We start from the raw sequence: 13,662 nt of genomic DNA on the forward strand, positions 1-13,662 counted from the left end.
CTAGGCTTATGGCTTGGAGTAAGCAGGAGTGGTTTTCCTCTAAACGTCCTTGCGGAACCGTCAAGAAGTTTCTGTGACAGTTAACACTCTGGGAACCAGGTGACAGTGGCATCCCCAAGATGGAGGCTGTAGAATCAACCCACATTGTCTTCAGTCATAAGCTACTCCTTTTTCATGTGATTATTTAGCAACTGGGCTGAGCAGTCTATCCCGTAAGCTCTGCCTTGTCTCTGCCCTCTTTATGCCAAATAATGGGCATTCTCATTCAATGGTGGCCTGTTTTACACCCAGCATATGTGTCATTCTTCGACTCCCTCTGGTCTCCGTGCTGCTGGCACAATTATACTTTTCTGTTTCTCATTAGGGTGGCTCATTTTAGCTTTGGGTGAGTGACCCACTGGGGAGGATTGCATGCCAGAGACAAAGCACACTCATACAAACAGTCTATTTCCCCTCCCTGTTCAGCAAGTTGATACCCCTATCTTGTTCTATTTGCTAAATGCTCTGATAAGCCCCCATGGAAAATTCAATTCTCATTGGGAAGTTTGAATGTCTTTCATAATCTGTTTAAACGGCTTTTTAAGGTATCACCAAGAAACCAGCAACTAATGAGAAAGGTAAATGGAATTCAAGGCATTTGATACTAGCGACTTGCTCTTCGAACCAGGAGTTGAATGTGACCAGGAAGATTTCTATTCCCTAGTCCTGAATGACAGAACTAATCGATGTACAAAGCTACCCTCTCATTTGCTATTGCTCTGTTTACCGTGTTACCGTATTTACATAACTAGAAATTCAACAACCTTGTGTGTTTTGCAAGCTGTCATGACATAAGAAGCAAGTAATATGCTATGTTTTGCTCGCTAACATATTTTTGACATATTTTAGCTTTTGATTATAAGATTGCATCTTTCCCAGCTACCATCTGTCTCAACTAGGTGGCACAAACACAGTAGGGTGTAATATTTCTAACATACTTGAACTCAACAAAAAACATGCTATTTACAGATTTTACCAATATGTCACACTTTCACACATGAAGGCTGAAATAAATGCCTGCACTTTTTTTTAAAGGGATCTGTCACGAAGAAAGAACACATCATCAGATCCAATTTGGCAGAGATGAGCAATATATTAATGGAAATGAAACTGGAATGGTGACTTATTATAAATAGAACCTGGCATCGCGTTTGTAGTGTGTATCTCGTTGCCTGTGTTTATTCTTTTGTCAGCAGAAATGAGATTTTCTTATAAAAATATGGGATAATATTTTTTTGTACTTGGCAACATATGCATAACATTCTCAAGGCTGGAGAAAGAAACATGACACATTTTTTCCTTGAAATCTCTGGCAAGCAGAGGCATTTTTTTTACTTTGTTTCCAGCCCTCCATCTGTGGAGATTCAGAATGTGACACTCAGCAAACTAGAAATCACACTTAAAATCTACCCTGACAGGAAAAGGCAAGCAACTCCAGCCCTTTGTGGTATTACATTGTGCAGCTCTAACCACTGCATAAGGAGTTCCAAAATACCACACAACCCCAACACATGTGGAGAATGGATTTGGAATTCAATTTTATATGAGCACATCTGAGGACAAATAAGAAAAGGAGGTCTTCATGGTGTGTGTGTCCTTCTTTACTTGTACTTGGGACAAACAGGTTAATTCAGTTCTCAGCAACACTTCTCTGCTGGCTTTGAACAATCCCCCACAGGAAATGAGAGGCTGGAGTGTTCACTGAAGCGCTCTCTCTGGCCATGTCCTCTACTGCCATCTCTGTCAGCAGTGAGGACAAGGGACTGGGGGGTAGAGGAGCCTGTGTCAATGCTGTGGCTGGAATTTAACAGGGTTGCCACCTCTACTCGAGAGGATGGGGGGGGGGGAATCAGCCACCGCTCGCTTCCATAAGATAATTCATTTAAGCGCATGTAGTTCCTACAGCATTTGAGGCCGAAATAAAATAATAAATAAGAAAATACTGAGGTAGAAAAAGCAAAACTAAGGCTGTAATCCAAAGGATACTCACTGCGAAATAAAGCCCATTGAACTCAATGAGACTTACTTCTTCTCAGACATGGTTTAAAACTGGGCAGATGGCAGCCATACAGTTTAGGAGATTGATATCTGCAAGCTCTGTATTCAGATCACCTACCAGAGAATCCTGAGGTTTCTCTGAACATTGAGTGCTACAACACATAGAGTAAAATAAATATATACAAAACATCACACATCTAACATAATCAGAAATGGTAACTGAAGTATATGAACTAGTAAGATGTAGATTACCAGGCACATATGTGTGATGTAGAAATGTATGAAGTTGAAATGTTTATTTACAAGACATGATTCATTTGCATAGAGGGAGCAAGTATGCTTTTATCTGGGACAAAAGCCACAGCCACATTTTATGTAATGGTAAACTGAATTTATTTCCTCTTGGAAAACCATTCCAGTAATCTCCAGGTTCAGACCGCAGAGTAAACATTAATAACAGTAACATACAGGTTAGTTCAACTGATTCAAAAATTTGGCCATGTGACATCATTAAGGAAAAGTCTTGAACACTCAAAAGCTTCAAATGGTATCCAGGGAAAAAAGTTTCTTTGACAATCTACATAACAACTATTGCATATATGGTAATGCTATCTGTCATATCGCAAGGCTTACAAATATATATACAGGCCATATTCAGCTGGGGGATCCCACTTGGAGAGTCTCTTCCTATTTTGTTTTATTTATTTATTTTGCAAGATTCTTCAGCAATAAAAATACTCTTGAATTCATCCGTTTGTATACCAAAAGAGAGAGATTGTAGACATAAGCTTGAATGAAAGGAAGGTTGTAATGTATCACTGCTCCTCTTCTTCTTCTTCTTCTTCTTCTTCTTCTTCTTCTTCTTCTTCTTCTTCTTCTTCCTTGAAATAACATTTTCTTAAGCATTTTCCCTTTATATGTTATTATTATTATCATTATACTTTTAATCCTGCTTGAATAGGGCCCAAGTCCACTTGTCTTTATAAGACCATTTTAGTATCAGACAACATAATACATGTGCAACACTTTATATACAGGAAGTCTCTCCGGTGCTCAAAAGTTCAAACACATGAACATCCAACAGTTTTGATAATACAAGTTTTATGGTACAATACAATGTTTCTGAATAATATACATAAACAATGAAAGTCTCGTGCAAAGAGTAAAACATGTTCCCTTTTTTCGTCCTGCAAAGAATCCTCTCCTGAAGAACCGGGCCTTGCACTAACTGCTATGTTGGGTCATTGTATGATTCTGGAAGAAAAAAGAAAGGGATATGTAATTATTGTACAGCAAAGGAAAGTACATTAGCAGGGCTACGAGAAGACCATATGACAAGAATAATGGCCACTATGTTAAGTGGCCTAGGCACACTTTCATGTTAACAGAAAACAATAACAACGTTTTGCTTTGTATTATGCACCTGAGTCATTTCTATAACCCCAGTAGCACTTTTGTACTTGGCTAAATGTCCATTCACACATATGCTGAATTTAGCCTGTAATGCAGGATATGGTATTTCTAAAACTGTAGACCCATTAGCGGGTCATGGAAAGCTCTGCAGGTTTATTGCAGGGTGCTGGGAATGTATCATAGCCTATCCCACATGTAGGAATGATCATGGATTCATCTCAAAAAGTCTACTGGTGATAAATTCCAATATATCAGCTTTTTTTTTTTTTGTCAATGTCTTCAATGATATCTTTTCAAGAGTACTCCCATGGAGGCCACTACTACATGGGAACTGCATCAAAGAGGATGATGAAGGTCTGAGAAGAATCCCAAAGGAAGACAGAATGCTGAGTGCCTCCAATAGGATGTGACTCCTTTAATATTACTAAAAGCAGCAAAGGCTGCATTCTGGCTAAGAACATTTATTAGGAAGTAAATCTGACTGAACTCTTCTGAGCAAATGTGCTTAGGATAGAGCCACACCATGTACTAGGCACTGTATAATATCTAAAGATCCACACGGGCCCTGCCTACAGGTTTACAATAAAAAAAAAATCACAAGGCAGTTAAATAGTTACCATTTGATTGATCATGCATTGCCTTCCACATCAATCCATTTCAAAATACTGTAAAGCATAGATAATCATCTGGGCCTGAAAACAGCTGCTATTATGGCCAAGAAATTACAGTTAAATCTGATTCAGTGTGTCTTTTTTAGGTAACCATGCTGCATTTGCATGGCACAATAAGCTATCATGAACAATGCAGAGTGTTGGTGCATGCTGTCATTCACTCCCAGCGGGAACAGCTAACAAACCATGGACTTACAAAGTGATTGTGGCTTACAACTTTGGCTTATCTGGGGAAAGACAAGCCAGAGTTCCTGTTTACATGTCACAAAATATCAGGCATGTGGAACGTGTGGCCCTCCAGAAGTTGTTGGACAGCAACTCCCATAATCCCTCACCACTGGGTTTGCGACTAGGCCCAGGGTGGCCATGTGTCCTCTTTTACAGAGGACAGTCCTCTATTTGAAGGGTTACCAGGGCCTATCATCTATTTTGAAGACATCATCTCTGCCCAGTCCAAATCCATAAAAAGATAAAGAACCATCGGAAGGAAGACCTGGGCCTTGAAGTTGCTGATCACACTTGGACAGCAGACTGAGCAAGACATACAGGTCACCCAGTCAGTCTATGTTGATATCCACTGTACTTCTATTTAAATTATAATATTTATTATTTCTAAATTTGCGTCTATACATATAAATTAGCATATGCAAATCAGTGTCCACCTTTTTGGTGATTCACAAATGGATATCCTAGCTAGACCTGATGGGAGTTGGAGTCCAACAACAACTGGCAAGCCACACATTCCCCATCCCTGCAATACACAAACCACAGACAGATGGTCTGTAGTTTCTTTAGTCACTCCCACATACAGAAGGAGCCAAGTGGGATTGATTGAGCAGCGTGCACCAGCACCCTCCCTTGTTTACAAGAAGCCAGCCCGCTTTAGAATTCTGGCTTATTGTTATGTGCGAACTAAGCCATTGTGTTTATTCCTGTATTGTCAAAAATGTGGTGAGATGTGTGTGATCAAGGCAGAACTCCTGAATGCAAACATTTCCATGTACACAATATCACATCACATCATAGGATTCAAAAGAATTAATGTTTATCCTGTGCTGCCTACAATGCAGATAATTCCAGATTACTCAAGCAGAGAGGCCGTCACGTTCTAAAAGAGAAGGAAAAGCCTGGTTCACTATCTGATCTTGGCTTGGATCCAGAATCATTATTCTGCCAGAGGAGAAATACCACTGGCACAAGAGGACTTCCACATCTTCTCATCCCTCCTGCAGCCCCTCATGAACCCTCCAAATCTGTTCTTGAGGGCTGGACATTCTGCAGGAGGGCAGAGAGGACATGGAAGGATTCAACCAGCAATCCTTCCACTGGTGGAATGATAATTCTGAATCCAACCCCTAATCTAGGGGAAGTCTCTCTGGATTGTAAAGATGAAATGCTGTGCTACATATTCATGCTCAAATCTTTTCTAGGTAAAAAGTGGGCTTTTGTGGGGTGCAAAAACCAACAAAAACCTGAAACCTGTCCCTACCTTAGGTCATCATGTCCCCCCCCCCCCCACCTGTTCATAGCTCTAATCTGTTGCTGCATCAGTACATTTTTAGGGGTTCTTTCTTCTTCACTACATGCCCTAGCCAATCAGGAATCATATACTAAATACAATCAGGTAATGGCGCCACATAGCCAATAAGATTTACAATTTGACAATCTCACTGATGGTAAACAAACCTGTTGCATTGCCCTCACTCTGAATGGGGTGGAATGAGAGAATGTGTCTCTCTTGTCCAGGCAACTAGGCCAACACTACTTGTTTGATGTGCCAGTGGCATAATTGATTGCCAGCTCTAGTCACACACAGTTGCTCATGGCGACTTGCAGCAGAATGTAGTCAAGGTTGCAGATTTGGATGTGGATGCTATCCATCTGCACCGGGTTACTTTTAACGGGTTTAGAATTCAAATATTTATCCAGATGAACATCCCCATCCAATTCTACTCAACTACATATAACTGGATTAGAGCGTTGGCTGGGTTGCTTCAGCAACAGGAAATGAAGAGAAGAGAAAAAGTTGCAACTGGAATCAGTCGGTTTAAGGCTCAATGCATTTTGACTCAAAAGTCTCTTCCTCAGGGGCAAACTGAACCGGTATGAGCAGAGGAGCAGCTTAAACAGATAGACATCCCATTAGATTCTTTTTACTTGAAATGCATCAATGCATTCAACTGCTCTAATGTCTCAAGGACACATGTGGTCTACTGCTTCAAGTCCATTGCCAATACTTCAATTCTCCCAATGGACATGACACACTCTTTTCCAAAAGCCCGTAGCGGCTGTCTAGAGCTCAACACACTTACAAGGCTCCCCTTGCCGACTATAGCAGATGGACCACTGTACACACATGAGGCTCTTTTTCCTACCATAGCCAATAATAGGAGTGCAAAGAGAGCTGCAATGTTGGATCGTAGCCTATATATTTTAATGAGAGCCCCTACTTCCTTTTTAAAAAATCTGTGTCACATGTGGCCAGTTTAGGGCATAGAAAAGCCACACAGCAGTACGTTACACATTGAAAGTAGCTTTTCATATGTGCTCAGGACTCAAAACACAATGATTTTTTTAATTAAAAAAAATCATGAAGGCACTAAAGTGGCAGATACAATATAAACTATGGAATTACAATCCACTCAGGCCTGCTTTTGGTGTCCCACAGCTGATAAGGCCTGCTGCACAATAAGATTCTCAAGAGAAAATGGAGATAAAAAGTCAGAGAAAAATCACTGTTTAAGCCAAGACACAAACAAGAGGTTGGATTCAGAGGAGCACAAACAAAATTCAGCTCACACAGGCCCCTTATTGTCATAACCCTGCTGCACCTTTCCAAAAACTGATCCTTATAGCTGAGAAATCCTATAGAATGCTGTGGAATGGAGCACAGGGCAGTGGGGAGCCGTAGCAGGAACTTGGCGTCATCAACAGCCACTTCCTCTTGGCTCGCGCAAGAGGAAGAGCTTTCTGCTTACGCAAGGCCACTGTTGGATTCAAGTCACTGTCGATTCACAGAACATGGGCCTGTGGACTTCCTGAAGGAGCCTCCCCAGGTTTAAACACTTGGGACCACAGGCACGTGCAGACTCCTTTACATTTTTAGAACATCAATAGGCTAAGAGAGAAATACCTGGCTAGGGAGAAAGATGGTTTCAGCACATCACAGTTATAACATTTATGAGACAAAAAGGTGAAATATGGGAGGAAAGAGATGAAGAAAGGGTAAAAAAACAAAGCCCTTTATTCCCACAGAGAGCAACATTACATTTGGGGGGAGTTGTCTATTGGAGACCCCATGTCTAAGTGACTGAAAATTGCAACCATTAATCCCAGTTATGAACTGCTAGAGGTTTTGTTTTAAGGGTGTGTGTTTGTGTGTGTGTTTTTATAAAGAATGTTGCGTTTAAAAATTTAGGACAAAAATCTCCTCTATTATCCACACAGTAGATCTCAACTCTGATATACTCTTCTTTCCATGTGCTCAGGACTCCCACTTCCATGACAATGGGAGTTGATGCAAGTGGAGAAATCAGAAAATGGAGCTCCTGTTGACACGAACATGGGAGTTTTCAGTGCACAGGGAGAACCAATATTAGAGTTAAGAGCTTCTGTATAACTCTGAGAATGGAATTTGCCCTTTACAGGACAAACAATACATTTGAAGCAGATGTTTTTAACATTGCTTTTCTGGAACACATGCCATACTAAATAATTTCCCTAACTTCGTTCAGTCTGTCTGTCTGTCTGTCTGTCTCTCTGACCAGGTTAGGACGCCACACCACAGCCCATTGTGGGTTATTTAAGCCAGGATGAGCTGTGGGGGCAACCCCAGCTAACATGGGTTAGGTGAGGGTTAAAAAACCCTCGTATAACCCTAAAACAGGCCATGGCTAGCTAGCATATCATCTGGAAGGCCATACAGTCCCCAATCTTCAGAACATAAGCAGAGCCATGCTGGATCAGACCAAGAGTCTGGCCCGTCCAGCACTACCAGGAATCCATAAGCAGGACACAAGTACAACAGCACCCTCCCACCCATGCTCCCCAGCAACCGGTGCACACAGCCCCACTGCCTCTTGCTGTAGCCATTGCCAGTTTGAAGAAAGAATAAGAGTATTAGACTGAATATACTTTGCAAAATCTGAGAAATTTTTTTGGCTTCAGTTTCACAACAGCAAACTATATGCAGTAATGGAGATGCAATGACAAATGCCACACATGCACCATCAAATGAAACTAATGTGTTTTGTTGTTGTTTCCATGCCCATTTCCATGAACAAAAAAGCCATGGTAAATTGTTGTGTATGTTTTTCTCACTGAGTTCCACAGTGTTAAAATCATGTCCAGCTTTTACAACGGCTAAAGAAAATTTCCCTGCAAAGAGACAGGGTTGTTTTTTGCAGCAGCTGTTTGAAGCCTCTCCCCGCCCCCTCCTTTACCTGAACTAAATTCTTAAAAGAAAACAAGCTTTAAGGGAAAAGACAGCGAGATAGAGCGCTACAAAAAAAGCTCTCAAGAAAAAAAAAGTTCCCCACTAATTCACTACCCCATTAGAATCCCTAATGTGAAGTGCAGTTGCATTCAATTTAAATGAGACATTTCAAAGCGGAATGAAATGAATGCAATTGTTGCTCAAAAGCAGATTACAAATAAAGAAATATAAAGATTAAATGGGGATGTTATTGTTCAACAGATGGTGACAGTATCATAGCAGCATGTTTTCTCTCTCTCCTTAATTCAAGAAAGCGAACACCAGTAATCAATCATCACTGATTAACTAATTATGGTATACTAACATTTTAAAATTTATGGGAAATCTGCATTTTAAAAACTAAGCTCTCTGTTCCAGCTTTCTCTCCCTTTCCATAAAGCGGCTGCATTCCAATACAGTTTCAGGTTGTAAAACAGATTTCTACATTACTAACCTTTAAGCACTACTTTTTTAAAAAAAAGAAGAAGCCAAAAAACAAAAGCAATTGGTTTCCAACAGGCTGGATAATAAGTCTTTTGACCTGCATTCTTCTCTGACCCATTAAGGTCACCTCTGTGCTTGGGTATATAGCTGACTTAGGAAATGCCTGCAAGTCCTGCATTTCATCTCCTGCCCACTCAAAATAAAGCTTTCTTTAAATGTGTCTGTACGGGTCCCAAAAGACTGGGGAGGCATCCCTGTAGTGGGCAATGGAGGGACAGAAGCTTCTGCCTTTATTAATGAATGCAGACCATTATGAGTCTGGCTGGCTCCTGCGCTGTTCCCAGAAGCATATACTGTACGTGACTTAAAATGCTAGAATATTGACACAAAGCGAGCCAGGCAACCCTAAGGAAAATTACTCCTTGGATATAATGTAGGCTCGTAACAGCTATTAGAGTACAAAATAAAACCCTCCGGGATCAAACTGACATATACAGCATTCTACCTACTCCTCAAACATTAGAAGAATTTCTTTGTGAAGGCATTCTCAAGGACAGCATTAAACTGACTTTTGTAGCAATCTGCAACAGCTTTTTGGCTTACAGCTTTTAGTACTAAATCTCTAGTTTGAATCAATATAAGTACTATATCCTCCACATTAATCAATACATTTGGTTCAATACACATTCTATTAAATTATACTTTCTAATGAAGATTTTCTGCTTCTATCCCCTCATTGCTCTCTGCCCCCCCTCCAAACTTCTTACTTTCAATTTGTCCTCAGAGAATGGCAGGATGCTGCATTTTCTTGGAGGAATAATGGGTGGGGGTGTTGAAGTAAAAATGGGCGAAGCCAGCAAAACCGTAATTAAAAGCCCTAATGCCAAATAGAGGATATAATTCCAATGTCAATACAATTTCCAGAACTTCCAGTGCGATACTTCACTTTCCTAGATATCAAGAGAGAATAGTTACTGCCAAACAGGATGGGGAAGAACATGAAAAAAGAGACTTGCTGTGCTGTAGGTGTGCAGTCAAAGCTAATGAGAAAGAAGAACCTCATTCATGGAGAACATTCTCAAAGCTACTGCTAGCATGGCGGTTAAACTTGCTCCAGTTATCCATGCCCTGATAAACTCCTGCTTGGATTACTGCAATGCATTATATGTGGGGCTGCCTTTGAAAATGGTCTGAAAACATCAATTGGTTGAGAATATGGCTGAGAGATGGTTAATGGGAACTGGGCATTATAAACATATAATGCCAATATTTTATTATCTTACTGGATTCCCGTGAGTTTTGGAGCCCAATTCAAAGTGATAGTTTTGACCTCTAAGGCTCTTCATGGCTTGGGACTTTGTTACCTCAAGGATTGTCTCTTCCCAGACACTGAAATCATCATCTGAACACCTAGGGGCGCTCTGCCATGTGAGGTGCAGTGGGTGGATACAAATGGAAGGATTTTTTCAGTAGTGGCCTCCTGGATGTGATATGCCCTCCCCAGAAAGACCTATCTGGTATCTAACCTACTTTAATGTCTTTTGGTACCAGACAAAGACTTTTTAATTTTCCCTGGCCTTTAAAATGTTTTAATACTTTTTGTAGCAACTTTCTGTAGTTCTTAAATCCATATTTAGTTCTTTTGGTTTATTCTCTGCACTCTTCTCAATTTAACTTGAGGTTGTTTTAGTGCTATATCACATGTTACTGGATGAAGTTGTTTTACTGCTGTAGTTTTAATTTGTTCTTGCTCTGCCAGCTTGAGAACCTTTGTTACAGATAGGGTGGCCTATAAATGTCACAGATAAAATAAAACAGTCAGAAAATCGAGCAGGAAGATGCTCACCCTCCATGACAGCCACTGCTTGATGGGAGGAGTGATACCATCATTGAGCTGAATGACACTTATTCTCAGGTAGGTGGGTATAGGGTTGTAGTCTTAGTATGTTACTCTAATCTATAACATAAATAAAGCTAAAAGGCCTACAGAGACCATGAAGAAGCTACAGTGTCCAGCTCACTTTTAAATGATTTAGCAGTATTAGGCTAAAATTCTGTACCTACCAACTGGGAGCATGCCCCACTGAGAGCAGTGGGACTTACTTATGAGTAGACATGTATAGGATTGTGCTGTTAAGATCTTATTCTTTGTAGGTAGAGCAGTTTAATGCCCAAGCATAAATGCTATTGCATTTCTTCAGAAATGTCATCTGTTTATATGCCTTCCTTCTCTACATGTGCATAATAAACACTGCTCTACGTTACTAGATTTCAACAATGTTTTCTTTGCTCCTTTTTTTCAGTTCAGTCACTATGAGCCTGGAAAGAAACTGTTGCTTTTCCTTTTGACATCTTAACACCATTCTACACAACAACATCTAACACTCTCTGAACAACAGTATATCACCATCACAGAAAAAGATGAGAGAGCATAGCAAAAAGTCAAGATGAGAAATGTATAGGAAATATAGGTAGAAATGGTGTTTTGTTTTCTTCTTCTCTCATGCAGATTGTTTCCTGAAGTATAGCTGTAATTTTCAAAATTAACAGGCTTCATGTTTACTAATCTCATCTCAATATTCATACCTGGGGAAGGAAATGAGTTTTTTTGGTCAATAATTCCAACCAAAATTCAGTCAAAGGCATCTAAACCAGTAAAGATTGCATCAATAGAAAAATCTTTGAAAAGAGGTTTTTTTTTTTTTGTATTTTTTAAACTATTTATCAGTAGGCTTGGCCTGGACATTATTTTGGTACCTTTAAGTCTTCTGCATAAGGGAGGAGCTCCCACAGTGAGTGGCAGCTTTTCTGCAGTGATGTTGCCATGGCTACTGGCCTACCTAATTCCCCAGCAGTGGGGTAAAGAGAGGGTAAGGAGGCAGCAATAGCATTGTGACAGCGAAGAATTTTCCACCCAAGGGTACTAAAGCTTCACTTGGGCTGCTTAACAGGAATCTGACCTATAAAATCATTTCTGCATGGATCTCAGGGCTGATCTAAATATGAAGCAGAATGAGGAGCACTGCTTCAAACTAAAGGTCAGAGATACCATTTTTGATTGCTCCCCAGTATTAAAAACTCCCTATACATAGAAAAAACAATAGGGAAGTAGTGTTAATGTGGGTTACATTGTGCTAGCAAAAGGGAACTTTTAGTACAATATCAAGAGCATTAGCTGGTGTGATGTGATGCTCTAAAAAACCCATCATGCCATTTAACACTATTGCCATTATGCAAGACATCCCCTAGGCTAGTGCAACATAATTTACATTAGTGCTAGTGTCTGACTAGATGCTACCCAATATCTGCTGCATGTACAAACCTAATCGTCATTGATTCAGAACACTTGTGTGTGTGGTCTGCTGTCCCCTCCCACTGTGTCCAAATTTCCTTCCTTCTTAATATGATCACAATGGTATGATCATATATATGAAGAGATACAACCTTCTAATTAGTATGATCACATATAGGGAGATACAACCCTTATTGCAGGCCAATCTTATATGATCAGACCTGTAATAAGAAGACTTTTAGTTTTCCATATATAATGCAGCTATTGCACAATGACTTGTTTATTTGAAGCCCCATCATCCCCATTCTTCCTTCTTATCTCATCCTATTTTGGTGTAATAATTTATGGGTTGTATCCAGATTTTGTCATCCTAACTTAAGTCCCATTGACCAAGTTTAGATACAAACCTATACTATTTTATTTAATTTCTATACAGCCCAATTACATGAAGCTCTCTGGGCAGTTCGCAAAAATTAAAACCATACGGTACAGCATAAAATCTAAAATATGGCACCTTAAAATCAAAATGTAAAAGTACAACCACAGTAAAAACCGAGCAGCATCACAGAGATTTAAAGTACAGATTTAAAACAGCAGAGGTAAAAGACTGGAATGCTAAAATCCTAAAATACTGAGAAAATAAAAGGTCTTCACGTGGCGCCAAAAGGAGTACAACTTAGGTGCCTGGTGAACATCTCTAGGGTGCTCATTCCACAGCCAGGGTGCCACAACAGTAAAGACCCTCTTTCTGGTAGCCAGCTGCCTCACTTCTTTGACAGGGGCTCATGGAGGAGGACCCCTGAAGATGATCTTAGAGTCTGGGCAGGTACAAATGGGAGGACGTGATCCTTCAGGTAGCCTGGCCCCATGTTGTTTAGAGTTTTAAATGTTGATATCACCATTTTGAATTGGGTCCTGACATGTACTGAACACCTCTTTAAAAGATCTCTTTAACAGATCTTTTTAAAAGACCTCTGTCCTACCCTTCTGCAAAACAATGCCTGAAGCAGCTAACAGCGTGCACACGCACACACATATACACACAGACATAAAATTACCCTAAAATCCATACCTTATAAAACATAATAAAATTACAATATCCACCCATGCCCCATGCTGGCAACATAAAATTGTAAAAGATGTACAGCCGAATCCATTAACTTGGAAGTAAGCTTCACTTAGTTCAATGGGACTTATTCCCAGATAAGTATGCAGCCTTAACAGCAAAATGATTTAAAAAATTGCCTATGAGGAATAGATCTATGATGGCTATACACAAACAAGCCATCACTCAATAGTTGCCACTCAAAATGTGTACGATTGTCTTATAT

General features: G+C 40.1%; 1 protein-coding gene across 4 annotated transcripts in view; it reads right to left on the reverse strand.

Moving 5' to 3' along the window:
* Positions 1–2,419: 2,419 nt before the first annotated feature.
* Positions 2,420–13,662, reverse strand: part of ZNF521 (zinc finger protein 521) — a 332,567-nt gene continuing 321,324 nt past the window's right edge. For all 4 annotated transcript variants that reach the window (XM_063130654.1, XM_063130653.1, XM_063130650.1 and 1 more), the window contains one exon: positions 2,420–3,291. In XM_063130654.1, coding sequence (XP_062986724.1) covers positions 3,262–3,291 — 30 coding nt within the window. In that variant the 3' untranslated portion in view covers positions 2,420–3,261. The remainder of the gene's footprint in view (positions 3,292–13,662) is intronic.

This window comes from Elgaria multicarinata, chromosome 7, assembly GCF_023053635.1.
Source record: "Elgaria multicarinata webbii isolate HBS135686 ecotype San Diego chromosome 7, rElgMul1.1.pri, whole genome shotgun sequence".
Classification (NCBI taxonomy): Eukaryota; Metazoa; Chordata; class Lepidosauria; order Squamata; family Anguidae; genus Elgaria; species Elgaria multicarinata.